The following is a 24,899-nucleotide window of genomic DNA, read 5'->3' on the forward strand; positions in this document are numbered from 1 at the left end:
CGTTTCAAGGGAGACTCAGCCAAGAAGCCTTTAAAAGGGGACGACTCGCAGGAGAGAGAGAGAGGGAGGGGGGAGGGTCCCGTCCTCCCCCAATGCTGTGGCCCCTGCAGTTATATCTGTGTGGGGGGGGGGGCGAAGAGTTGGGGGCTGCTCTTCCCCAAAAAGCATCGCGCTGAATCTCGTTTCCGTCCTGCTTTTTTGGAGGGGGGGCCACTGAGTCACAGGGTCGCCTGGTTAGGACCCTCTTCAGAGACCCTGCTCATCTCTTCTCATGGAAGAAAGAGGCCTTCTTGGCTGTTTTATTTACTTATTTAGGGAGCTTATATGCTGCTCCTGTAGAGCCCTGCACCAGGCGGCTTTCAAGAATACCGTACAGCCGTACATTTTTGCCCTTGCCCTGGTGTGGCCTGCCTCCTGCCACCCCCAGCCTACCTTCCGATGCTTGTACGGATGACCTGTGCTCCCCATCACTGCCTTGCTGGCAGGAGAAAGAGGTTTTGCTACTTTCCCTTCCTGACCGCCCCCAGCCACAGTCCGGAATTTCAGTTGAGTGAGATGCTGGTAGGGCTTTGGTCTGCCCCCACCTCTGTCCTTCAGGTTGGCTCTTTGCAAGCCTTGGGGCAATTTGTCCTGCAGAGAAACCAAGCTGGATAGTGCCAGTACCTGGGTGTGAGGACCCGGCCGTGGGTGATCTGGAGTCAAGCAGAGGGCTCGGCCCCCTGTCTTGTCACAAGCACTAACAGGCGTCTTGCACTGACTGCCAGGCTCCGGGGTTTGCACCAGCGGAATGAGAGACAGACACAACGTTTTCAGTTTTCAGCATTTATTGTAAGGGGGGTTCTTAAAGAATCCTCCTCACCCGTTTTCCCCACCAACAAAGCTTCAGATCCATCTCCATTCTACAGAGAAGCCCGTTTGGTACATGAAATAAGAAAAAAAAGCTCTTTAGCTGGCATTTGAGAAGTTGCGGGTGAACCATGTGTCAGAGCTCCACTCCCAGAAGGAGAGCCCACAGCACAAGATGACTCAGCAGAACGGGGGTGGGCTTTTCAAAATGGAAGGAACCAGAAGAAGGGGAAGGAGGACTCCACGCTGGGTTCTGGGGAATCAGAGCAGGTCTCCTTTTGGCACTCACAGGCGAGTGGTGATGGACTGCTGGAAGGAAGAGTCAGATGGGCCCAGGCGCTCACAGCTTGGGCGGGGGCTCCACATCCCTGGCCCATCTGCATGAAAGCACTCTTGGGGTCTGCAACTGAGCTCGCGACCAGCCAGCAAGTGAAGCGGAAGATCCACCTTGACCCAAACTGCAGCAAAAAAGAAGGAGTCCTTCTAGAGCAAGCTTAAGAAATGGTTCACCCGTGGATCTCTCTCCCAACCAGAGCGCAAATACATACATCTGGTTATATCCCCCCACACCCTTAAAATACGCTCATATACAGAATAGAAAGCACAATATGTACAACAATACAATAAATTGTTTCATTTCTCCCACTCCATTAAGAAGTCAGTTTTAAAGATTGTAAAAGAAATTTACATGATTTCAGGAATTACTGGAGAGAGGAAGAACGGTTAACCTAAACTACCTACTTTCTGCCCACCACCCATCCCTCGTAGCATTTGGAGATCTTGGAAGATTTCTTCCACCATTCAGGGAAAGCCCTTCTCGCCCATGTTTCCAGTCCCAACTGATGATAATGGTGACCGGGCCAGAGGCCCTGTTGCCCCTGCTCCTCACACAGCGTGTCAACTGCCAAAGCTTCTGCAGCAAGACAACCAAACGCACCTTTGTGCTCCACCACATCTCAGAGGTGCAGCCTGACCACCCTTTACCTTACCTAACGAGGTACCTTCTCAGATTCCAAAGAGAAACTCTACACGCAAGTCCCCAGGTGTCAGTAGCTTAGGAAGACAGTTCTTCACCTGCCTGCCTCACTAGGTATGCGGCCTACAAGGGGAAAAAATCCCTAGGTGTTTCTCTTGCATGGCTGCCTAAAAGAGATTGTGCTCAGTAGCAGTGACTAGACAAGTGGCATATACAAGCCTATCAAAGGGACATGGGTAGGAAAGAGGTCAGTATGAATACTATCTCTCAAAAAGAATCTTATTCTTTGCTTCGCCTCCCTGTTTTCCTTCCAGAAATGACCAAACGTACAAAGAGGAGTCAAAATTCAAGTCCAGGTACAAATATTTTTAAAACAGGCTGCTTAAAATCTGCCGTTGCTTTCCTGCCAAGACGGGCACCGACAGCCTTCCAGCTTCCCCCATGGAAGAATGGAAGTCAGCACAGTACAGAGTTTGGCTTACAGAACCTTTCAGATTAACTTTGCACATTATCTGCAAATGTGTTGGGGGGGGGGGAGTTGCACCGTCTCCAGCTGGGCCACCTGCAGAGAAACTGCGGCAACAGCTCGATTACACAAGACATCAGATGGGCTGCTTCCCAGTGGGGGGAGCCCTCTGACATACTCCCCCATACCAAGAGAGACTATGCTAGAGTGATCTGATGTGGAACTATGCCACGTGCAATGCTTTCCCACCTATCTATGCAGACAGCCGACATCGGCATGTTCCTTCGCACGACGGGTGTGAATGGAGGAGATTGTGCGAGGAAAAACCTGCGTGGAGACCAGGCCTGGGCATCCAGCAGGCCGGCACTGAGAACTCACGGTCATTTCATACACCATGCTTTGCAGAAGCACCTGTCTGGTGCTGCAGGATATTGTGTCAATAAGGGGGGGAAGGGCAGCCACTTTGGGGTAGATCTTCCCTCCACGGGACTGGCCGGGTGACGTCAACCCTCTGCTCTGCGGATGCTGCGACCCAGATGCGGGCTGTTTGGTCCCTCGGAACCAAGCCACACAAAACATCTAAGTGGAAAGTCAGGCAGAACCTGACTAAAACTGCCTATTCTAAAAAAATAGCTAGGCATGGATTTTAATGCTGCTTGGCAGGCTGGCAGGCACCACTAGCCTTTGCCACTCAAAAATTAAGCGGAGGAAGCAAGAGGCACACCTCCCAGGAGCCCATTATTCCAATTCTAATTTGCCAAATGCTGAGGCAAAAATCATGCTTCCATTTCTAAACCAGCCTTCCACTTGGAAATATGGCAGTGAGCTAACCGATATGGCTCCAATCACGCTTTGAATTGTAGTAATTTTCTATTTCCCCCTTTTCTGCAGCAGCTGCGTTTGACCTGTTTGAAAACACTCACACAATTCCAAATTGAGTAACTGATCCTTATCTTCCTTTTAGCTCCCAATTGACAATCAGGGGCGGGGATGAAAGGAGAATTACGTGCTTCTTGAATAGATTTGGAGCCCTCAGTGAGAAAGAAGGCTGCGGTGAGCTTGCCCTCTGGTGGGGGGTGAGGACCTGCTTCAACATTCACACGTTTCTGAAGGCAGATCACAGTCAGAGTAGGCTGCTGAAGTGAGCTCTGACAAGCGCCCTGGTATCTTGTCTGCCTCTGGCATTCTGTTGGCCACGGGGGCAGACCTGAAGAGCTCCACTACGGCCACCACCACGAATGCCGCTGCAGCTAAGCTGATCCCCATTCTGCAAGAGCACAGAAGTGGCATGAAGGACACAGTGCTGGAAACCATGGGGAGCATCTGTGTCCAGATCAGCTACATCCCAGTTGGCCAAGTCAAGAGGGCGGCACGGACTGTTGCGGCTTTGCTGGCCGAGGGATACTCTCAGGACGTGGTTGCCAGCCTCTTGAAACACTCCCTCCCTTGCAACAGCAGCCTGTGCTGCATCCCAGAAACCAGCCCCATGGTCTTGTGGCACATGCTGAAGCAGAGGCCCTGGTTCCACCAGAGCCACGACAGCAGATCCTGTGACGGAGCTCAGCCAGCTCCTCTGGCTGCTGTCAGAGCTCTGGGTGAGATGCTGAAGATCTTCACTGGCATTGGGACCTGGCTTTGTTTCTTCCTCCAGGTGTTTTTGGCCCTTGTGAACCAGATTCACTTCCTGGTCAGACTCCCCAAATAAACTGAAGATTTTAGGAACGAGAGGGACTCACTTTCAGTTGCTGGGCATGTAAGGTAATTATGTGTGCCCATGAGAACCGGAAACTTAGCTTGTGGGGGGACACTCACACATCTATTGACAGAGGGAAGAGGGGGGGCATGTCTTGCAGCACCAAGAACCAGGTGCACGCCACCTGCACCACTCCCCAAAGTTGCCAAACAGAGGTTAAGATGTCTGAACTTCACACCTCCACTAAAAGGTGGCACCGGCTTCAAACAGAACACGTTTAATGAGGTAAATCTCATCCATCTCGTGTCCTTAACATCTGCTTGGAAGTGTTCAACTTCATCCACTGCCTGAGCCAAAAGGAAAGTGCCAAATCCGTTGGAAAAGTTTCTACATTATGATTCTTTGGAAAATTTTAAAAACATGCATCCACCGAGCAGCTCCAAGGCCTGCCCAGTAAGAGCAGGTCTGCTGCTCTGTAGAGTTTTAGGAAATTTATCTTCTTGCTAACAAGCAAACCAAAACTTAGCTTCAAACCCTGCCCCCTTTAAAAATCACCAGAAACAAGATCTTTCAATTTTACATCTAAAAGAGTGTCAATATGACACTGCCTTATGAATAGAAAATAAAGTATTTACAGCTTTACAGAAGAAAAAAGGTCAAAGTTATGTCCAGCATTTTCACAATTATTTTTTTCCTGACAAGCTTTAAATCTGGTTGTGACCCGCATACAAAAGGCAAATTTAAGAGAACCCTGGGCAGCCCCGGGGGCTGAAAAATGAGACAACACAGAAAGTGAACTAATAAGGGCTGGAGCCATTCACCAGCCACACCTACACTCCTATTCAAAAGTTAAGACACATTTAAATACTGGTAGCATATAAAACACTGACCCCCACCCTATTCACTATCACTACCGGTCCATTCCACCTTTGTTATGCAGGGAATTCCCACCTACCTCTAACCATATGCAAAACACACCTCCTGCCCCAGGAGGGCCACACCCCGGCCTTCTGTAACCATCTACCCACTTACACCCCCCCAGGAAACCTACTCCCCACCCTGCCCCCACCCTACTCTCTATCTTAACATGCCAATCATTAAAAGCAAAAGCACTGAACCATGCGGGTGGAAAATAAAGGTTTGAGAAAAGGTACAAAGTTTAGCAGCAATGAAAGAGGATGGCTATTCAGATGGCTCGATTTCTCTCCTACAGCAGACGTTTCCAAAAAAATTGGGGCCCTCTGACGGACATACAAGTGCACCTGGGCACTGCCAGCTTTGGCAGAGGAAGCCCTGGCGCCTGGAGGAACCATGCTGAAAGCAGCACAAAATTCAAACTCTGGCTTAGAAACCCTGACCTGACAAAAGGCCCATGTTCCAACAGGCCAGTGCGGCCAGTCTTTGACAACTCCCATCTATGGGCATTAACGGGTATGGCTTTGGCTAGAAAGGAGATGCAAATATGCACAGGAATGAAAAATTCTGCTCTCAAAACAGGGGAAGGAAATACTCAACAAAAGGTACATGGCAAGCATTGGAAAAGATCACGACGATATGGAATAAAGCTTCTTAACTAGAGATGAGAAACAAGCCAACAGTTTCAAAAAGCAAATTTGGACAACCATGAAGAGTGGGCTGTGACACTGCATCTCTTCAAGAGGACAGGAGTCTTGAGTCTTGCTCCTGAATATGCAGGCAGCTCCGTCTCCACAGCAGAGCAAGTCCAAAGGACCCCAATGCACCTGGAGAGGTGAGACACAGCTGTGGAGGAAGGAGCCTCTGGATCATATTCAGCCCAAGCCCGGGGCATCCCCTTCAGCTACCCAAGTGATGCCCACCTGAGGCTGTGCTAGCAAAGAGGAGAACAAAAAGATCCCCAACTCTGCACCAGCATGACCGGGGTTAATTTGCAGAAGGATCGGAAGTCACTGGGAATACATTTTGGAGGGAAACAAACCTTGGATTTCTCTCCCCAAACACTTACTGGGACTTCAGTTATGCCTCCAAACCCGGCCAGCATAAAGGCATTCCTTCTTCTGCCTTGACAGCCACGGTTTTTGTGGCACGGCAAGCTGATCAAGATGGGAAAGAGGCTACCGCAGGTCTCCTGCCCAGAGAGCTATTTGGCAAATGACCTTCTGATGCAGAGGTTAGGTGACCGAAGATGGGACTGACCAAGCTCAGTCGCGTTGGCTTTTCCAGTGAAAAAACACACAGCTGTTACCCCTCAGTTTGAGGGAATCGCACCAATACACTGGAATTCTTTGAAAAACCCTGCCCAAGACAGGTAATAACTATTCTCAGTATATCTCAAGAACAGTCCCGGAATCTCTAGCATGCCACATTTAAAGTATACATCTAGAACCGTGCTTCTTACCAAGGGGCCTGGCCGCCCTGAAGGCCTTGTCAGTGGAAGCTGCTGCCCTTTCACGTTTATTGCTATTGCACTTGCCAGAATCACACCCCCATGAGGACACAACAGCAGCCAACCGCAGCTGCACTTCTGGCAGCCTAGGAGAGCACTTCTGGCAGCCTAGGAGAGCCAGAGGTGCTTCAGACGTGGCCAAGGACACCCAAAAAAGTTACTTAACACTGATCCACAGGGTGGCGAGTGAGCTTGTCCTGCAAGAACTGTTTCATGCCCCAAGTTTATGAAAGCTGTCCAAGAGCAGAGGCCCCCACCCCCGACAGCAACTTCTTTAGAAAAAAGCATGGATGGCTGAAAGGGGAAACCCCCAAAAAAGCAAAAAGAAAGGAAGTCGTTCACAAACAGAAGATCACGGGAAGCGGCCACCGCGACAAGCCAGCCTCGTCCAACACAAGCTCCACAGACTGGAACGACGTGCAAAACACGGATGCTCAGCTTTCCCTCTGCCAGGAGACACAGAAGCCCAGCCAGGACCACACATTCCACAGAAATAAGGCGAGTGCTGTTATTTTTTGCATAGACGTTAACAGTGATATTCCCACCCCCACCATACTTTTGCCGGCCGGCCTTGCCACCAAGCTGAGCGCCCCTCTGAATAACTCTGAACTCTGGCAGAAAAGTTTTGTGCAGGTCTCCAGGAAGTCTCCTCCCACGAACCAAGGGGTCTTGGCCCAGACCTTTGGAAGCGCCCGAGCTGGCAGCAGGCATCACTAGAAGGTCATGATGGAGTTGCGATTGGGTGTCGGTAGGTAGATCTGTCAGCACCGCCTCCACACAGTCCACAGTGCTGGTCCTGACACGTCTGCCGTCAACACATCCCTTTGCTGTCGTGTTTGTTATTACAAAAAGAACGGTTCTAATCCAGGGGAGCGTGAAGTGGCTCAGCTTGGGGCAAAGGCACAATTAAAACCCCATTTTTTCCCTCCTGCAGGACTCCACATTTGTAATTTGTACAACAATAGAAATTATTACAGCACCAATCCTCGGATGGGGTGGGAGAGCGCCTGAGTCTTCAGGAACCCTGGGCCAGGGCTTTGGAGTCTCTGAAGTCTCAATATTTCTTAACACAACCCTTTTCCCCCAAAGTTTTTTCCCCTTCCCTCTTTTCATCTGAACGCCCTGGTTGTTCATCAGCTGACCATCGGCTCTACATCGGCTTCTCTGTCGAACTCATCTTGAATCTCATCTGTGTTTCCTGAGTCGCTGCTGGCTAAGGAGCTGGGCGAAGGAGAGTTCCTGTGGAGAGAGAAGAGCAGGGTTGAGGCACAGGCCCTCAGGCTTCCTGTGCCAGGCTCATCTTGCACGGTGTGATCAAGCAGGGGGCTGCAGGACCTGCAGGGACCTGCAATGCCCTGGTCAGGCTGCCGTATGTGGCAGGGGGCAGATTGAGAGGTGCACAAAGTCTTCTGCAGATACTTGTGCGCAGAGGCCCCAAGATGAGCTGGCAGACAGCCCTTCTTCTAGGAAGCACCCCCTTCCCCATGCTGGGACCTGGGTTCAAACCCGCTGTCAGTCGTTGAGCTAACTGGATCCCCTTGAGCCATTCGTATGTTCAGCCTAACCTACTTCTCTGCATTGGAATAAAAATGGGACGGCTCCCATATTTGCCACCTGGCCTCAAGGACGTGTGCAGGCATCGGCACAAAAAAGGATATCAAATGCATACAGTGGCCACCTTTCAAATGTAAACAAAAAATGGGTTACCGAGCGATTACGTGGGGCCTTAAGTAATGCTAAAGAGACTGCAGCATGCAGGCCAGGAGCCCTCAAGCCTGCCCTCACCACCTTCCAGCTCCATGTAGGAGAGCCTGTGAGGGGGGATCTGAGGCCACAGCTGACCAGCACACTGCAGCTTGAGCAGACCCCTGAACAGCTCTCAAAGTACATCTTCCTTTCAGGGAGGGAAGAAGGCCGCTGCTTCTGCAACAGAAGGCCAACCTCCACAGCTTAACAAAGTTGTGTGAATGGTCATATTGGGCCTGGGCAAAAATTAGAACAAGAAACAAAATCCATGTAATACCTTCATCAGGCTAGATAAACAAAATGAGTTCTGATGAGCTTGAAAGCTTGCACGATTTTCTGTCACACTGGTTAAGCCCCAATAGAAGGTATTACAGGATTGTGTTTGCCATCTCATTTAGCCAGTCTTTCCCCAGAAACACTTTCAGCCCCTATCTGTTTTTGGAAGCCAAACTGGAGCAGCAAGGAGCTGCCCTCCCTTACCTTTCTGCGGAACCTTTGATGAGCCGGCGGCAGGTCTCCATCTGCACATCCAGGCCCCGCTTCATGCTGCACATTTCCATGTACTCGTGGAGGTGGCGATTCATGTCACTCTTGGCCGTTGCCAGCTCCAGCTATATAAAAGCAGAGGACTGTGTCAGGAGAAGCTTGAACCATTTCCCCATCAGGATAACACACGGTTAAACCCCAATCAACTAAAGAAAGCAAGCTATGATTCAGCTGCTAGCTGAAGAATCTGCTCACTGAAAACCAGGATTCTACCTGACCACGTTCTGCACAACTCAAAACCCTTGCATACATCTGGGTCTGCACTCATGGGTAGCACGGCCCTTCAAGAGGCAGGAAGTAGCCCGACTCTTTCTCCTTTCCTTGGGGATCACCTCTCTACCCACTACCTTAGCCATCCCATTGTCATTCCATCCTGCATCTGCCCCCCAGGAAGTCAACAACCTTCTTCTCAGGTCTACAATCCACCACTTCGCACTGCCCAACCCTCCCCTTCAGTTCACACAGCCTGAGAAAGAACCCTGAAATTCTGCCTCAGCCCGACAATCGCAGGGCTGCCCTTTGCCGCCCCCCCCCCCCGATTTTATTCCTTGGCAGTGCTCATCACAGACAAGGCGGCTCCCCTCCCACAGCACCTGGGCTCTTCAGAGGCAGAAATGTTTAGCTTCTTACCTCAATCTGCCCGATCGTTTCCTGATATTCTTTGTCTCTTGTTTTGAAGAAAGACTCCGTTTCGTGGATCAGGCTGCCCAGGTTCTCCTCCTGCTGAAAGGGAAGGTTGTGAACAGGTGAGCCAGGGAGGGCAACTTGTTCCACAGGCTAGACGTTCAGTCTTGAGCGCAGGGAGCCTGGGTGCATTTAGGTGACTAAATAGGACGACACAAAGCACGCCGTTCCTGGGCCAGCGTCCACTGGACAGAGCATGAGAAAGAGACAGATAAGCCCTGTGGCCTTTCCACAACTGGATGGCTGAGCTGCTGAGAGGAACCACAGGGTCCTGATCCCACCCAGGGAGCCAGAGGCCTGGAGAAAGCACAGAGCCAGACCGGAGACATTTGAGTCAATTAGTCATTACTCCCCATCTCCATGGCAAGTCTACCATTTCATTATGTAATTTTCAGTTAGAGGGATTTAAGCCTCTTAAATATTTCGAGCTGCAGCATGGTAGGCCTGCAGACTAATACCCCAACTGATAGCTGCACTTACATGCGTGCACATGGGCTGTATGCAAATTATCTGTCACTAATTCCAGCCCCTTGCTAAGCCACTTCAGCCTCCTGGAAGGCAAGTTGCTACATTCTGCAACTTCAGCACTTTGGAATATTCTCTATTGCTGCTTTGGTAAGCACTGTGCAAACAACGTCTGCTCCTGGCAGCCGGCACAAGGCGAGGAGGACACTCTTTCCTTGTATGCCCCCTTACAAACCTACCTGACTGCTACAGCCCTCTTCTGAGGTTAGATGGTAAATTCACATAACCTATTAAGAGGGAGGACAAATACCTTTCTCTCAAATCAGACCAGATTTCACATTCCAATAAAATACGTTCTAAGGACTCAAGCTGACCAGATCCACATTTACAAACCTGTAAATCGGCCTCCCCGTAGGCCAAGAAACTGAATGAAAATAAATGCCCCTTCTGTAATGTGGGGAGCTGCACAGATCCAAGCTCACCTCTCCCTGGAGCTCAACTGAGGGGTTACAGTTGGTGAAGTCTTCCCAGAGAAGCAACGTGTCCTCATTCTCCTCCCATGTCAAGCTGTCGCAGTCATCATCAAAATCAAAGGTTTCACGCCTGTTGGGGAAAAGCGGAGAGCGCTGACAATCTTCCTTCAAAAAAAGTTCCTGGGACTCTACCAGAGGAGCTAGCCAGAAATGACAGAGATCTTCCACACTCACACCCTGGATGCTTCACAGCCACCTTTCCCCCCTCCTGGCAAAAGATTATTCTGGGCAGATTCAGACTTCTTATACCTAAAGCAACAGTTCAGCTCTTCTCCTCCAGATGGTGCTGCATGTTAGAACAAAAACTGTGTGGAGCTTTATGCAAGAGATGGAGGCTGAACCATCCCTCTGCCAAAAGCACTGCACTGCCCACTTTTAAAAATGGCAAATTAGAACAGAACAGATGTTCATCAGCCACCATTTCTATTTGGACTATCTTGATATTCGGGTACTACCATTTCCAAATACTGGCAGCTACAAGGTGACCACAAGTCTTTCCCCACCTCTTGGAATATTGCCATGGACTCAACCCCACCAGTTCTGAAGTCCTCAGGAGACGGAACTGCAGGCAGACGCAAATCGTGAGGCCAAGAGACTTAAGTCAAAGCAGAGGCGGAGGCTGCTGATTGTCCACTTCCACTAGACTGCACACACCTGCTAGTTTAATGCCAGTCAAATGAATTACAACTCAATATCACAAAATCACACTAGGTTGAAAGAGACCACAAGGGACATCCAGTCCAACCCCCTGCCATGCAGGATCCCACAATCAAAGCACTCCCGACAGATGGCCATCCAACCTCTGCTTAAAGACCTCCAAAGGCGGGGACTCCACACACACACACCACGCGAGGCAGGGCATTCCACCGTCGAACCGCCCTCTCTGTCAGAAAGTTCTTCCTAATGTTTAGGTGGAATCACTTTTCTCTTAGTTTAAATCCATTACTCCGTGTCCTAGTCTCTGAAGCAACAGAGAACAAGCTAGTTCCCTCATTAACATGGCATCCCTTCAAATATTTAAACATAGCTATCATGTCACCCCTCAACCTTCTGTTCTCCAGACTAAACAAACCCAACTCCTTAAGTCTCTCCTCATAGGGCATAGATTCCAGACCTTTGACCATTCTGGTCACCCTCCTCTGGACACGCTCCAACTTGTCAACATCCTTCTTAAATTGTGGAGCCCAAAACGGGACACAGTATTCCAAGTGACGTCTGACCAATGCAGAATACAGTGGTAGTATTACTTCCCTTGATCTAGACACAATAATTTTTTTGATGCAGCCCAGAATTGCATTGGCCTTCTTAGCCACCATATCACACGGTTTGACTTATATTCAGTTTGTGGTCCACTAAGACTCCCAGATCTCTTTCACATGTACTGTTGTGAAGCCAACTATCTCCCATCCTGTACCTGTGCCTTAAGTTGTTTCTGCCTAGGTGAAGTACCTTACATTTCTCCCTATTGAAATCCATTTTATTGTTTATGGTCCAACTCTCCAGTCTATCAAGGTCATTCTGAACTCTGACCCTGTCCTCTGGGGTATTAACTACCCCTCCTCATCACTAAGTATTATACTCTCTCCTCATCACTAAGTATTAGTAAATCAGCACTACCAGGTCAATTCCAGAGAAGTCAAAACTGCACCCCTTGTATTAAACTAACTTGTGTTGGTCAAAGGAAAACTCCCGTGTGAATTTCCATGCTCTTCAGTCAAGACAACCGTGCATTAATGCCTTCAGTTCAGACAAGCAGCATAACAGGTTGAACCCCTGAGGACCGCAGCTTCCCTGTAAAGCATCCAGATGGCCACTCGCTCGGAAGCCGTTTCCTGCACCATTCTTGGGAGAGTCGTACCAACTCTGCAGAACTCCATAATGAGACATTTTTGTGCCCCGAGTTCATTTCCTTCCCAGCCAAGCAAATATAAAGCAGGAAGTCAAGGTCAACTCAAATCTTATGATAAATTCAAACCTTGCCAGAAGACTGGTGGTGGCAGCTCATCAATGGCCCAGAAAAAAAGCTTCAATATGCTGCCTCGCTGCAGCCGAGCGCTCCAATAAGGACCTCCTCAGCTGAAGTTTTTCCTGAATCTCAGCTGTGCTTACTCTTCAAACATTACTAATCATTACTAATCCCGCCCCCTCCCTCAATACAGTGCAATAATGCAGCTTTTAATTAGCTGTTTAAAAGGGATTTACTTGCACTCGCAATGCATTAACTAAACTATTTGTCTGCAGCCACAGCTGTCCTCCTAAGCCATAAACCAAGAGGTATTTGCAGATGGGCCCAACAAGCCCATGGAGGTAAGCCGTGTTGTCAGAAACACACACAGCAGCAAGATTTCTGGGCAGGCTCGCAGATCCCTGTGTGCTTCTTCATCACAGTCAAGTGTCTAAGAACAGCCTGTGGCAGCAGGATAACCTGTTAACATGGTCTGTGGATGTGCAACACTGCTCCTGGGAAGGAGGTCTGCAGAACCAAGCTCATGCGACTGATGCATCCATACAAGACGCTGTGAGAGGGGGCCAGGATTTGATGTGCTGCGTAAGGGCTCTGCGTGAATGAGAACAGGAAACAGTCATCCCTGGAGGACTCATCTGCTAAGCTGGGGAGTGGATGGGATGCAGAGTGCTTAGTCCCTGGTTTTATGGGGCCAAGATTTTAAGCGCAGGCTAATGCTTCACGAGGGGCCATGATCCACAGGCAAGATGGTCTGAGCAATAAATGCCAACAAAAGGAGCCTTCAGAAAGAGTCACCCGGCCAAGCCACGTGGCCTTCCAGTAACAGCTATACAGAACGTACAGGCTTCCTCCAGGTCCATCTTTAAAAAGCCTCTTTACTGCTTTCTGTTCTGAAAGCAGCCAGCAAAAGAATGGGAATGACACCACTGCCACCCCCTGTGGCTGACCCTTTGCTAGCAAATTCGTTTACAAAATTTATGTTTCCCCCTTTCTGCCCTTATAGAGGCCACCAAGGCAGCTAGCAATTTAAAACACATTACAAAATCACTGAAATGAACCCCCCTCCCAAACATACCTCATTAAAACAACTGTAAAAGACTTTAAAAACAGAGTTAAAATACACACAAAACATAACATGTTGGTTAGGAAGAAGGGATCATTGAGTGAATGCCAAATGAAACAAAAAATCTTCACCTGCGGGTGGAAGGCAGCAACAGAAGGGGACCGATGAATCTCCCTGGTTGCCTGTAGCCCTGCCAGACGCCTGCTGAGACGGCACCAGGGATTTGGCCGCAGGAAACGGCTAAAAGCTGCTCTGAGTGGCCAACCCCCGCCCCCTCGGTCAAGGCACTGCACAGAAAAGGTCTCCCTGGAGTCTTGTACCAGTTTTAAGATCCTGCGTGAAGCTCGATGAATGTACACGAAACATACAGGAAAACACTCACGGGTCTCCATGCACTCCAATTCTACGCAGCTGCAAAATTTGGTACTGATACAAGATCTCAGGATCACTTGTGAGGACCTGAACAAAGTGTTTCTGGTCCCAAAGACTGCAGATGTACTCAGAGCCCTGTTGGCAATGTCTGATGCCGTCTCAGAAGCCAACAAGGCAATACTGCCACGGGTCTCAGGGCATGGCTCCTGGGTCCAGAACGGTTCCTTGCCCCTGCTCCTCTTATTAGGAGACTAGGTTACACAAAAGCCGAGGCATACAAGTTTACTTGATTGGCATAATTTATAATGTGGGAATTCTGCTTCTCACAAAGCAAATGTTTTGGCTGAAGGGGCACGTTGCCTCCTCCCAGTAACCACAACCGAGGGATGCAAAGCCTGTTAAGTACTCACAGCTGATTGAACATCCTCTTCATTTCATCCGTGATGTTCAGGGAACAACCGACTTCGTCGTCTGAGAACCGGCCGTTGTCTGTGTCCTGCTCAGAGTGGTCCTCCTCCAACGTCAGTTTCCGCTCTTTCTTTTTTGAAGCCACCTTCATTTGGAGAGAAAGGGAGTGATGTGACATCCCAAGTGAGCTGAAGGGGCAGCTCAAGAACAGTAGAGATTAGGCAGGATAGAAAGCCGTGGTTTGACAGACCCTTCCCCAGTGATGCTTGTGTGTGCAGGTGACGGCTTCTCAGCCAGGCTCAGCCAACATCCGTGACAGGAGGCAGGACACAGAGCACAGGAAAGCAGACCAAAGGAGCACACAGCAAAGCAAGCTGCCTGGATGGCACAGCTGTTTGGGCCACAGCCCGCCATGCGCAGGGCAGGAGGAGGACGCACAAGCAGCTGAAGAGCCTCGGGCGAGAAAGCTGGAGAGCAACAGCCAGGCCTCGGCTCTCTCCTTCCTGGCCTTCACTACCCCGCAGGCTAACCGAGATAAAGGGGCCTAGGCCACGCCCCAGAGGACAGTCCCCACTTCTCCGCTGCCTCTACCCACGTTCAGAAACAGAGCTAGGCTGGAACAACATTTATACAGAACAAAAGTGAAGTGTTTTGTGAAGCTCCAAGAAATGTTTCGATTAAGAGCTACTCCCTCTTGACACACACACACGAAAAGGGGGGGGAGAGGACTTGTTAACACACGATTATTCCTGGGTAGCATCAGTAGCTTGTCAGATTCAACACTTAGACTGCTCTCCACACGTGGTCAAAGCTGCCAGAGGTGCTGTGCTCTGGGGAATTCAATCACTCACTGCATAAAATATTGGGGGGTGACTAGAAAGGGGAGTGACTGGGTGTCATGTGCATCATTATGGGACGAGACATCCCGGAATGCACCAAAGCCTTCCTGCAGGTGGAGGTTTTAGCAGCTGTCTTCACATTTGCTGCGTTTACCTTCACAAGGTTTAACTGTTTACTGATACTTCTTTTGTAGTAAAAACAGTTATCTAGGATCCCAAAGAAGCCACCACAGCCTATGCTAGTAAGCATAAACACCAAGTGGAACTTCTCTCTCTCTCTTTTTTCTTCTTCTGGCACTACCATACACAAACACACTCTCAGAATTCAGATCTTAGGGGTATTTGAAGACTTCTTTCTAAAAGACGGGAGGTTGCCACGCTGCCTTTTGGGTAAACGGTGGCCAGACTGCCATGCACAAGTGTCCCTTTCTTATATTTCTTTGCAGGGGCAGGATCTGACCACAGGTGAGAAAATGACTTCCTGCTTCACTGCAAAAGGGGAAGGCAGATGTCATCTGCCCAGGCCTGTCCTTTAAACCAGCACCTGGTTTTATGAGCGGAAGCTCTTGAAGAGCAAGTCCAGAAGAGCCAACTTAGCACGTGCCTTCCTCTCTCTTCCTAACACAGCCATGTCCTCCAGAGGACAGGGTGGGTCCTAATCACCTGGAAGATCTTGGAAACATCTTCAGAGTTGCGCTGCTGGGCTACATCACACAGCTTGGCTGTGATATCGATTCTTCGGCAGATGTCCATGTCCACCTTCATGGCTTTTTCTTGGATCTTTGTGTCCAGGTCTGTCATAGGCTGCGGGAAGGACAGCAGTGGATTATCTTCCATTAACACAGTTCAGAAGAGAAGGAGAGATACCCTACGGTATCTCTACCAATGCAGATTAAGACTGCCTATACACAACACTGTCTGTTCCGAACCCTTTAAGCAGTGGCGGGGAATGTTCGAGGAACAGCAGCATTTCAAGGGGGTGGTCAAATCATAGCAAATACAGATTTTTAACAATACAAGTGTATAAGAATAGTGACGGCCTGAGAACTCCCAATTCAAAGCCTCAAGCGATAAAGCCATTAGTGTATGGAAACTGATTCTGAAAGTACCCCGTTTCCGGTTTCAAAACAAAAGTCAGAACATTCACGTAAGGATGTTACAGTAAAAACGAGCTTCATACTTCCGTATGGTATACTTGAATACTAAACCAATACAATGCAGCCTTCAGGAACAGAAAGAGCAACCTGAAATATTTCTAGGAGAGACATCCTTCCAAGTTTTCTAACTTTGCTCAGAAGATTTTCACTTCCCAGACACATAGGCTTTGCTGATAAAGATTTTTCTAAAGTTTGCAGCACAAATTTTCAATACTGCTAAATGTGTATCTTCAAGATGTGCTTGGCCCTCAACAAACAGCATGTAAAATAAATGTCTTTCTGAAGGAAATAAAAAAGAAACCTACACTAATCAACTCCAAGTCTGCTTGCAGCATCTCTTAATGCAAAACTTTGGCCAAGCCAAAGTTTCTACCAAGCAAAATGAATACAACATGGCAATATTTCTTCAATATTGTATCTGTACATCAAAGCTGTATTAGAAAAATAAATTTGAATGAATGCTTGTGTTATATGTCATTGGTAAATACATTGAAAGCTGTTAATAGCCAATAATATGTTTGTACAATGCAAGTGGCAAAATGCCTGTTTAAAGTCCGCCCTCTGCACAGTTTCATTCACAGCCATCCTTACTTAATCCAAGCAAATAGCTCTTTCCCTCATGAAGCAGGTACTGACACCCAGGGCGTATCTACAGTTCTTTGTTTACACGGGTTCCAGAATCACAGCATCTCCCAAGAGAAAACAGCCTGTGTTTGCCCTGGGGTCTGGACACCTCGTATGCTTCCAGTGGCAGAAACTAGGGCAACTGTGCCTCTGGCAGAAACTACAGCAGTCTGACAAGCTTGCTACTGCAAAAAAACCCAAAAGGAAATTATATGGCATAAAACAAAATGGAAGGAGGTAGAAGAGAGAAGACAATGATCAGGTTGGTTTGCTCTCGAACCAGAGGGACACAGGCCGTATATAAACAAGATCTTAAAGGGAAAAGGTGCCATCTTTGCTGCACTAACCAGAAGCACCAACTCCTCAAGTCAGCTCAACGTCTGCCACACACATACCTCCCATCACTCCTACCAGTTCTGGCAATCTTCCCCCACAATTGGTTTTTTACGGCCCCAGTCAATTCTTCACCCCTCTCTAAAATAAGATTGTTATAGCTCCAAATACATACCCTGTTTATATGCAGCCAATTGATATGCATAAATACCAGCCCTGGAATAAAGAGATCCTGAGACATGGGTTTGAATTTACCACTAAGAGGATTTCAGAATCTGAAGGAATCATTTTAGCTTTGCTAACTGACACGTTCTGTGCAATGCTCCTCAAATCCTATGCTTAAGATGAATGACTAAACCCCTTAAGTACATGGGAATTCTCCTCTGCATTCTTGTCAAAAGCTGCAGGCGGGGTGGGGGGGTCAACACTGATGTGGAGGCCTCCAGGGACAGTCAGGGTGGTGTGATAAGCAGCAAGTTAATGCATCTGCACAGACCAGACGGGAAGCAGGGAGAGGACAAGGGCGATCTGGCCGATGCATCTGATCACACCGGGCAGCCAGAGTACTAACTGCAAGCAGCACTCACTGAGACCGTCACTCTTCCATTCATGAAGCTATGGAAATGGTTTTATATGTGCAAAGGCAGGGGGACTGGGCACAGCTTGGCTTGCTAGGGTACTTACGTCACTCATAAGACCCTTGAAGACAACCAGCTCAGCTTTCAGCCTCTCGATCTTCTCATTCAACTCTTCCTGGAGCACTTCAGCTTCTTGCGCTTCCTAGAGGACAAACGGTATGCCGGTTGTAGAAAGGAAACGCTGATCCAAGAATAAACCATCTACCCCCTACCTAGTATATCTGCTCGTATCATGCATCAGCTATGCAATCTGCCACTTGCTTGCTTGGGGCGAGTAGCCGAGATCCCCAGATGAGCTTGGAGATGGCAGGCAGGCCTTCCACCTCCACCGGAGGCTGACTCCCAAGCCTACCCCTCGGACCCGAAGGGAAGTGCTCAGTGGCAGGCAACTTGTGGCAGCAGGGGAATGGGCTGGTGCAGAGTTCCTAGACGCCCCCCCTCCGCCCCAATACAAACCATGGTACTTCCGGGGGGGGGGGGGAATGGAGAAAGGACATTATGAGACATATCGCATGGTGTAGTGGTTAAGAGAAGCGGGTTGGTTTCCCCACTCCTCCACATGCAGCCTGCTGGGTGACCTTGGGCTAGTCACAGTTCTCTCAGAGCTCTGTCAGCCTCACCTACCTCACAAGGGGTCTGCTGTGGAGAGGGAAAGGGAAAGGACTCCTTTGAGACTCCTTTCGGTGGAGAAAAACAGGGTCTAAAAACCAACTCTACTTCTTCTTCCTGCTATTCGTTAACCAAGCCTATAAACTAAGCCTATAAACTGCTACTAGGAATGGACTCCCCTTCTCAGGTAACCAGGCTGGGAAGCACAGCAGTTGGTTCTTTTCAGGTACAAACACCAACATGGGCATACCTGAGCAGACCAGCTTGGAGCAATGCTTTGAAGCTTTAGAAGACTCCCTTGAAAGGCTGTGCTAAGCAGTGCTTATGCCGGTGCTACCAACTATAAGTCACATTCAGCCAGATTACGGTTTTAGCCAAAGCTTCAGATAACTGTGTCAGACTTTGTCTTTGGCTGGGAGAGGGTCAACACCATACATCAGATTAAGGACCAGGTGAATGCAGCCCACAAGTTGCTGGAGGCCAAGATAGCCAGGCCACGTGTGAACACATCTCCCACCAGGGACTACAGCAAACCAACCGGTAGTGTTCCGACCATCAATGAAGAGTCTGTTCTTAAACTGCCAACAGTGACAGGGAGCCAGGCCCTCCAAGGAATCTTTTTTGCTTATGGCCAGAGAAGGCATCTCACAAGAGATGCAGCTTGAAGGCCAGCCTCCCATTCACTGCATGTGCGGGATACACTGTTGGTTATACATGACGTACTAAATAGAGTTGGGTCTCTGAAGTTTCGAAACCCAGAGGTCTGGCCATAACCAGTCAAAGCAGGCCAGACATGAGCCTCTGAAGTAACTGGTGCCATTCCAAACCTACCTCTTGGAGCGTCTCTATCACCGATTCCAAATTAATTCGTTTTGCCAGTTCTTCTTCCCATCTTAGAAAAGAAAAAAAAGATGAAATAATTACACAATAAAGAAGAGGAGGAATTTGGTCTTTGCACAAGAGATGCCCAAGTCTGTATTATCTAAATGTCATTGCCTTGTGATCCAACTGTTTACTGAGCTTTTTTTCTAAATACCACAGGGAGAGTACATACAAACATATAGGGATATGTGCCAGCTGAAGATGCTGTTCATACAACTGATGAAGTGGGTTCCAGTCTGCAAAAACATGTGCCGCAGTGTCAGTCACCACAACGTTTTACGCAACTGAATGATGTCGTTGCTTCACTGATGACACCACAGGAGCCCAGCTCCAGTGAGACACTGGCCACTAGACTTACTTTAAGAGGTTATTCTAGATGAACTTCAACCTTAGTTATTATGGAAAAAACACCCTCCCCCCAAGACTTCACCTCAAAGTTTCAGTTACAATGACTGCTTTCAGTTCATGGACAGGTGCCCTACTGCAGAATGATAGCTGGCTGGGGGGTGTGTGTTTGGAGATGGTAACTATCAAGCTCCCAGCACATAGCTCTCACGCTCTTCATATGCTAATGACTTACTACCCCATTCCCTGCTAGTCAGCCACACCTAGAGCCATAAAGTTGGAAAGACTAAAGTGACAGAAGGAAAATTCTTCCTTTGGGAACAGGAAGGTCATCCCAAAAGGGGGGGGGGAGAGAAAGAGAGAGAGGAGTCTCTTCAATTTGGGGCAGCTCTTCATGATGGACCAAGCTTTCATCAAGGGACTCCCTGTTGTCCACGAGGCAAGGGACAGCAGAGAGGAGTTCCAACCTAGAGATGCAAGGTAATGATGAACTCTAACTTACTGCAACTTCATGTAAAGCTCACCTCTCCTAAAAGCCAACATCATTTGGGAAGTTCTCTTGCAAGGAACATGCCTATTTTTTCATTCCCTTATTAAGCTTTCTTAAAGTCTGATCTCTGGAAAAACAACCCCCTCCCCATTCAGCCTAGCTATCTGCAGAGTAGCGTGGGGAACGGCAACAGAGAAGCTCTCCAAACCTGGAACACAATGGCTCCACATTGTGATCATCCCTGTGCTTGCTGGCAGAAAGGCAGCAGGAGGCGCAGTGACTAGGCAGGGCCTCTAGACAGTAACACAGGTACAGAATGCGAGACCCAGGACTCCGTCTGGCAGGAGATACTCCTAAGTGTCATGGGTGGCAGTTCATGGTTACCCAGTTTGTAATTGGCACCCCGGGAGTCTTTGACCTCCTGTGGCTCCAATCAGAAGGAACAGGGAAGGGTTTGTGAGCCAGTTCCTTCACAGTTATCACTCTCATATTCAATTTATACAAAATACTGAATTATGCAAACTGCATTATTGAGAATGTATCTGTTTTTGCTCTGGGCCTGACTTAATTTCTTGCACATGGCAGTTACTTTTCCTTCAGGACCATGGATTTTGCTTCATGTTGCCCAGGGAAGCACAAATCCAGCCAAGTCCATGCCGTACTAAAACTACATGGACTCTGTCAGCAAAAACTTGACTTAGAAACACACAACTTTAACCCCAATATTAGGAACAATCAGGTAATAAAAAATCCCTGTTCAGTAAGGAAAATCCTGCTGCCTTCTAGGCACAGTAGCAAACCAAAGAACCAGGTCTGCTACTGACTACATCAGCTAAATATTCTGCAGAAAATTTTCTTTAAAACCTTTCCCTCCACAGATCCCCCAGCAGAACTGCTGGAGAATGTGAAAGCTGGGTTACAAATCTCTGATTGATGATCACCATTAGACTTTTGTAATCCAGTAAACAGCATACCCACACAGATTATTAAAATGCTCCCGGTAGTCTAATTATAACAAGGTAGGAAAGGGAAGCTACACTTGCTGTAATTCAATTGCCTGATTTAACAGGGTCAGAAAGTAGAAGGGCAGAAAAAACCAATACCTACCCATATCAATTGAGTCCAATAACAATAGGAGGATTTGTGCAAGAGACAGGAAAATGTATTTTTGGTAGACTGAAACAATGCTTTGGTTGCTTTCTTACACACACTCACACAAACACACACAAAGAGCTAGCAATAATATTTACCAGCCACATCCCACTGAGTTATTTCCAAAAGCAGCTTTTAAGTGGAACCCTCACTTAAAGAGCCACAATACCCCCACCCTGCCCCCTCAAGGGGGGGCTGCATTTAGTATAGAGCCACATGCCAAGGGGATCATCTCAGAAGGGAAGAATAAAGGCAGCTGCCGCGCCATCTTATCCTCAACGGCCTACACTTGAACGGGCGGTCTTCCTTGACCAGAAGTAGGAACGCTGCATAGGCTTCGCACAACATGTGATGGCCATTTCCTCTTTTGCATCAGCAAGGCAGATACGCTTGGGTGAGGTGAGAGCCCCAGCAAATTACTGCACACTTTAGCAGGAAGGGGCCTCGGAAGAGATATTTCTAGCCCTGCTTTTCATCACCAGCCATTTATAGGTTGACTAAAATATTTGGCCTAGAATTTATTTGGCGCAAGTGTTTAGACTTAGACCAGGGTCACCAACCTTTTCTTTAATGAGAGCTACTTCTGAGTAATGAAAAATATCCCAAACTCATCTCCTGCTCCTTCCCACCAGATTGTTACCAAGTTTTGTTCTGTCCTAGAAACAGAACATGGACTAAGAAGAGCATCAGAAATGAAGCTATCAGATAAGCAACTGGTTTTAAAAGCCCAGAGTATATCTTCTTCTGGATCTTTCCAACGGATCCGTGAGCTACTCTGCAGCAGCCAGTGAACTACCAGTTGGAGAGGCCTGATTTAGTCTCATGGCCCTGCTTGCATTGACCATGTGCATACTAATATGCAAACAGAAATTATGCTTCACCCTAAATCATCTTCATTTGTACTCCCACAACCACCACCCACAAAGGTTAAAGGGGAAAGCCTAGAACAGCCAGAAGTCAAAGAAAACCACAAAAGTACGCCCCTGCACAACCCTAAACCATGTCATAATGTATGGCGCTTCCGTTGCTGTGTAACAGCTGTTAAATCTATTTTATAATCCCAATTGGGGGGGAATTTATGATTTTTACCATTTCTGAAGAATGTAGAAAAGGGTTTTTTGACACTGAACCGCTTTGGGGCATTTGTTAATCTCTTGTCACACCGGGGAAGCTGTGACAAGTTTTACCATTTTTGTTCCAACCCAGTAGATTCTGTCGAAGGCTTTCACGGTCAGAGTTCATTGGTCCTTGTAGGTTATCCGGGCTGCGTGACCGTGGTCTTGGTATTTTCTTTCCTGACGTTTTGCCAGCAGCTGTGGCAGGCATCTTCAGAGGAGTAACACTGAAGGACAGTGTCTCTCAGTGTCAAGTGTGTAGGAAGAGTAATATATAATCAGAAGGGGGTTGGGTTTGAGCTGAGTCATTGTCCTGCAAAGTATTAAAGGTAATGTGAAAGTATTAAATTACCTTTAATACTTGGCAGGACAATGACTCAACTCAAACCCAACCCCCCTGACTATATATTACTCTTCCTACACACTTGACACTGAGAGACACTGTCCTTCAGCGTTACTCCTCTGAAGATGCCTGCCACAGCTGCTGGCGAAATGTCAGGAAAGAAAATACCAAGACCACGGTCACAAAGCCCGGATAACCTACAAGAACCAGTAGATTCTCTTTGGAGGAAAGACCCAGCCTCACCCTCTCGCTTCTCAGGAAAGAACTCAGCATTTAAGTAGGATGCACTCTCTGTGTATCCATCTCAAGAGCAAGTCAAAAACCCTTCGGTTTTCAATTGAAAAGATAGGCAATTTTTCTGAAGATGATTTCCCCTCTGAACAAGAGCCAGCTGCTGCATTTCGCTAATGGGAAGTCAGGGTTCCCCATCATAAGTCAGCAAAAGAGCTCTCGTTCTCCACTGGAGATTGTTTCTCCCATGACACTGATTAATTTCATGCAAGACCTGCATGAAGACACAGTTAAAAACCAAGTAGACTGACGTCACCAGCATAAATTGACTCCTGCAGCTTTGCCGATGAGGGCTTCTTTAAGAGTCTTCTGCTTCTTTAAGAGTCACGACTCCAAGCCGAGGAGCACAGGGTCACCTCCAACAACAAAAATCCCTGGTCAAATCACCACGGCTACCAGACAGCCAACAGAAACTCAGACAGAGGCAGCCTTGGCAAAACTCTTCCAGCTCATGATTGCGTTCTTCAGCAACCATTCCTATAAAGCCTAATTCATCTGCGCTAACGATGTGAAATTCCCAGAAAATTTGAAATCTGAAATCATCTAGGGATGTCAGAAACCACCTAATCTCGCCTCTGCTGTCCTGGTTCTCTGGATACACTAGTCACTCTAGTCATGTTAGTGTCTTAATGGTGAATTTTCTACTTGAAGATAAGAATCCCACCATCTCACACACAATGGCAAAGAGTTGTTATATTGTTACCAGAATATGGAGATTGTTGTTGCTATGTGAAACAGCTCGCTAATTGTACTATTGTATGATTGTGTGCTATTGTGATTGTTTCTTTAAAAAAAAAGTTATGCTAATCAATGACTGTATTTAATAAATCTGTGTCTGTACCTGGAGAGAGGCTGCCAGAGGAAGGAAGGAGGGAAAGCTGAAGATGTGGGAAGGTAGATAAGATGGGTTGGCGATGGGTGAGAAGGAAGCAGGAAAAGGGGAGAGGCTATGGGAGCTGCCAGGAAAAGGAAAGAAAAAAAGAGTAGGGGAGGGGGGAAATGAGACCACCCCACAAATCCCTGTTTGTCCCCCACTTGTCATCACCTTGTAGATTGCATTAACAAAAAAAAAAAAGTCACACTACACATTCAGAAAAACCTCGCCTTTCATTTCACTCCTTCCAAATGGGAAAAATGTATGTGTTTCAGTGTTCCCCCCAAATCTTCCAGTTCTTCCTCTGGAAAAATTAAGGAAGCCCCCAGACTTTTTTTCATGCTATATTTCTGGAATGAGTGAAATGCTTTACTCAAAAAGAGAAGAATTCATAGGGTTTTATTTTTCAGCGCTTCCTAAAGATCTCTCAATTTTTCCCTTGGAAAAAATAGAAAGATGTTCTCAGAAATGTTTTTCTGGTTCCCCCCCCCCCGCCAGGCCTTCACATATCTACCTGCTAGCTTTGCCAAGCACTGCAGAGCTGCTAGACTCCGCTGCAGCATGCTTCAGCTGTCCTCAAAGATGCCTGACTTTGAAGCAACCCGAGAGGTTTTGCATGTAAGTGGTGCTGATGTGAAAGAGCCTCAGAAGATGCTTATGCAGCAGTTCCTGAGCACATATTTCACCCCCCCCCCACCAAAGAGAAAACTGCCGGGCTGCTTAATTAGCCTCTCTTTGGCAGCAAGAACACAGACCTCTGCCGTTGACTGGTAGGTCTGTTGGGAAGATACGACTATCTCCAGCCAGCAGGACTGTGATGCGTCTGAACCCACAGCTAAACAGTAGTTCTCACACTTATGCTGCAGACAGCCTGCTCTCGCCAGTCTCGGATTTTTCTTGGCTCGAGCTTCTGTTCCCACAATGTCCAGCTGCAGCCAAATCAGGCTATTCAGTGCCTGAGCAAAGCATCGCCAAGCAGCATTTACAGACTGCAAAAAGGTCATTAGCAGCCTAGTCA

General features: G+C 48.0%; 1 protein-coding gene across 1 annotated transcript in view; it reads right to left on the minus strand.

Moving 5' to 3' along the window:
• Positions 1-7,530: 7,530 nt before the first annotated feature.
• The window catches only part of IFFO2 (intermediate filament family orphan 2), a 38,485-nt gene continuing 21,116 nt past the window's right edge, over positions 7,531-24,899 (minus strand). The window contains exons 2-9 of the mRNA XM_056865474.1: positions 19,221-19,281; positions 17,827-17,922; positions 15,692-15,832; positions 14,192-14,334; positions 10,330-10,450; positions 9,329-9,421; positions 8,633-8,763; positions 7,531-7,645 (exon numbers count right to left, since the gene is read on the minus strand). Coding sequence (XP_056721452.1) covers positions 7,540-7,645; positions 8,633-8,763; positions 9,329-9,421; positions 10,330-10,450; positions 14,192-14,334; positions 15,692-15,832; positions 17,827-17,922; positions 19,221-19,281 — 892 coding nt within the window. The 3' untranslated portion in view covers positions 7,531-7,539. The remainder of the gene's footprint in view (positions 7,646-8,632; positions 8,764-9,328; positions 9,422-10,329; positions 10,451-14,191; positions 14,335-15,691; positions 15,833-17,826; positions 17,923-19,220; positions 19,282-24,899) is intronic.

Source organism: Euleptes europaea, chromosome 19 (assembly GCF_029931775.1).
Source record: "Euleptes europaea isolate rEulEur1 chromosome 19, rEulEur1.hap1, whole genome shotgun sequence".
Lineage (NCBI taxonomy): Eukaryota > Metazoa > Chordata > Lepidosauria > Squamata > Sphaerodactylidae > Euleptes > Euleptes europaea.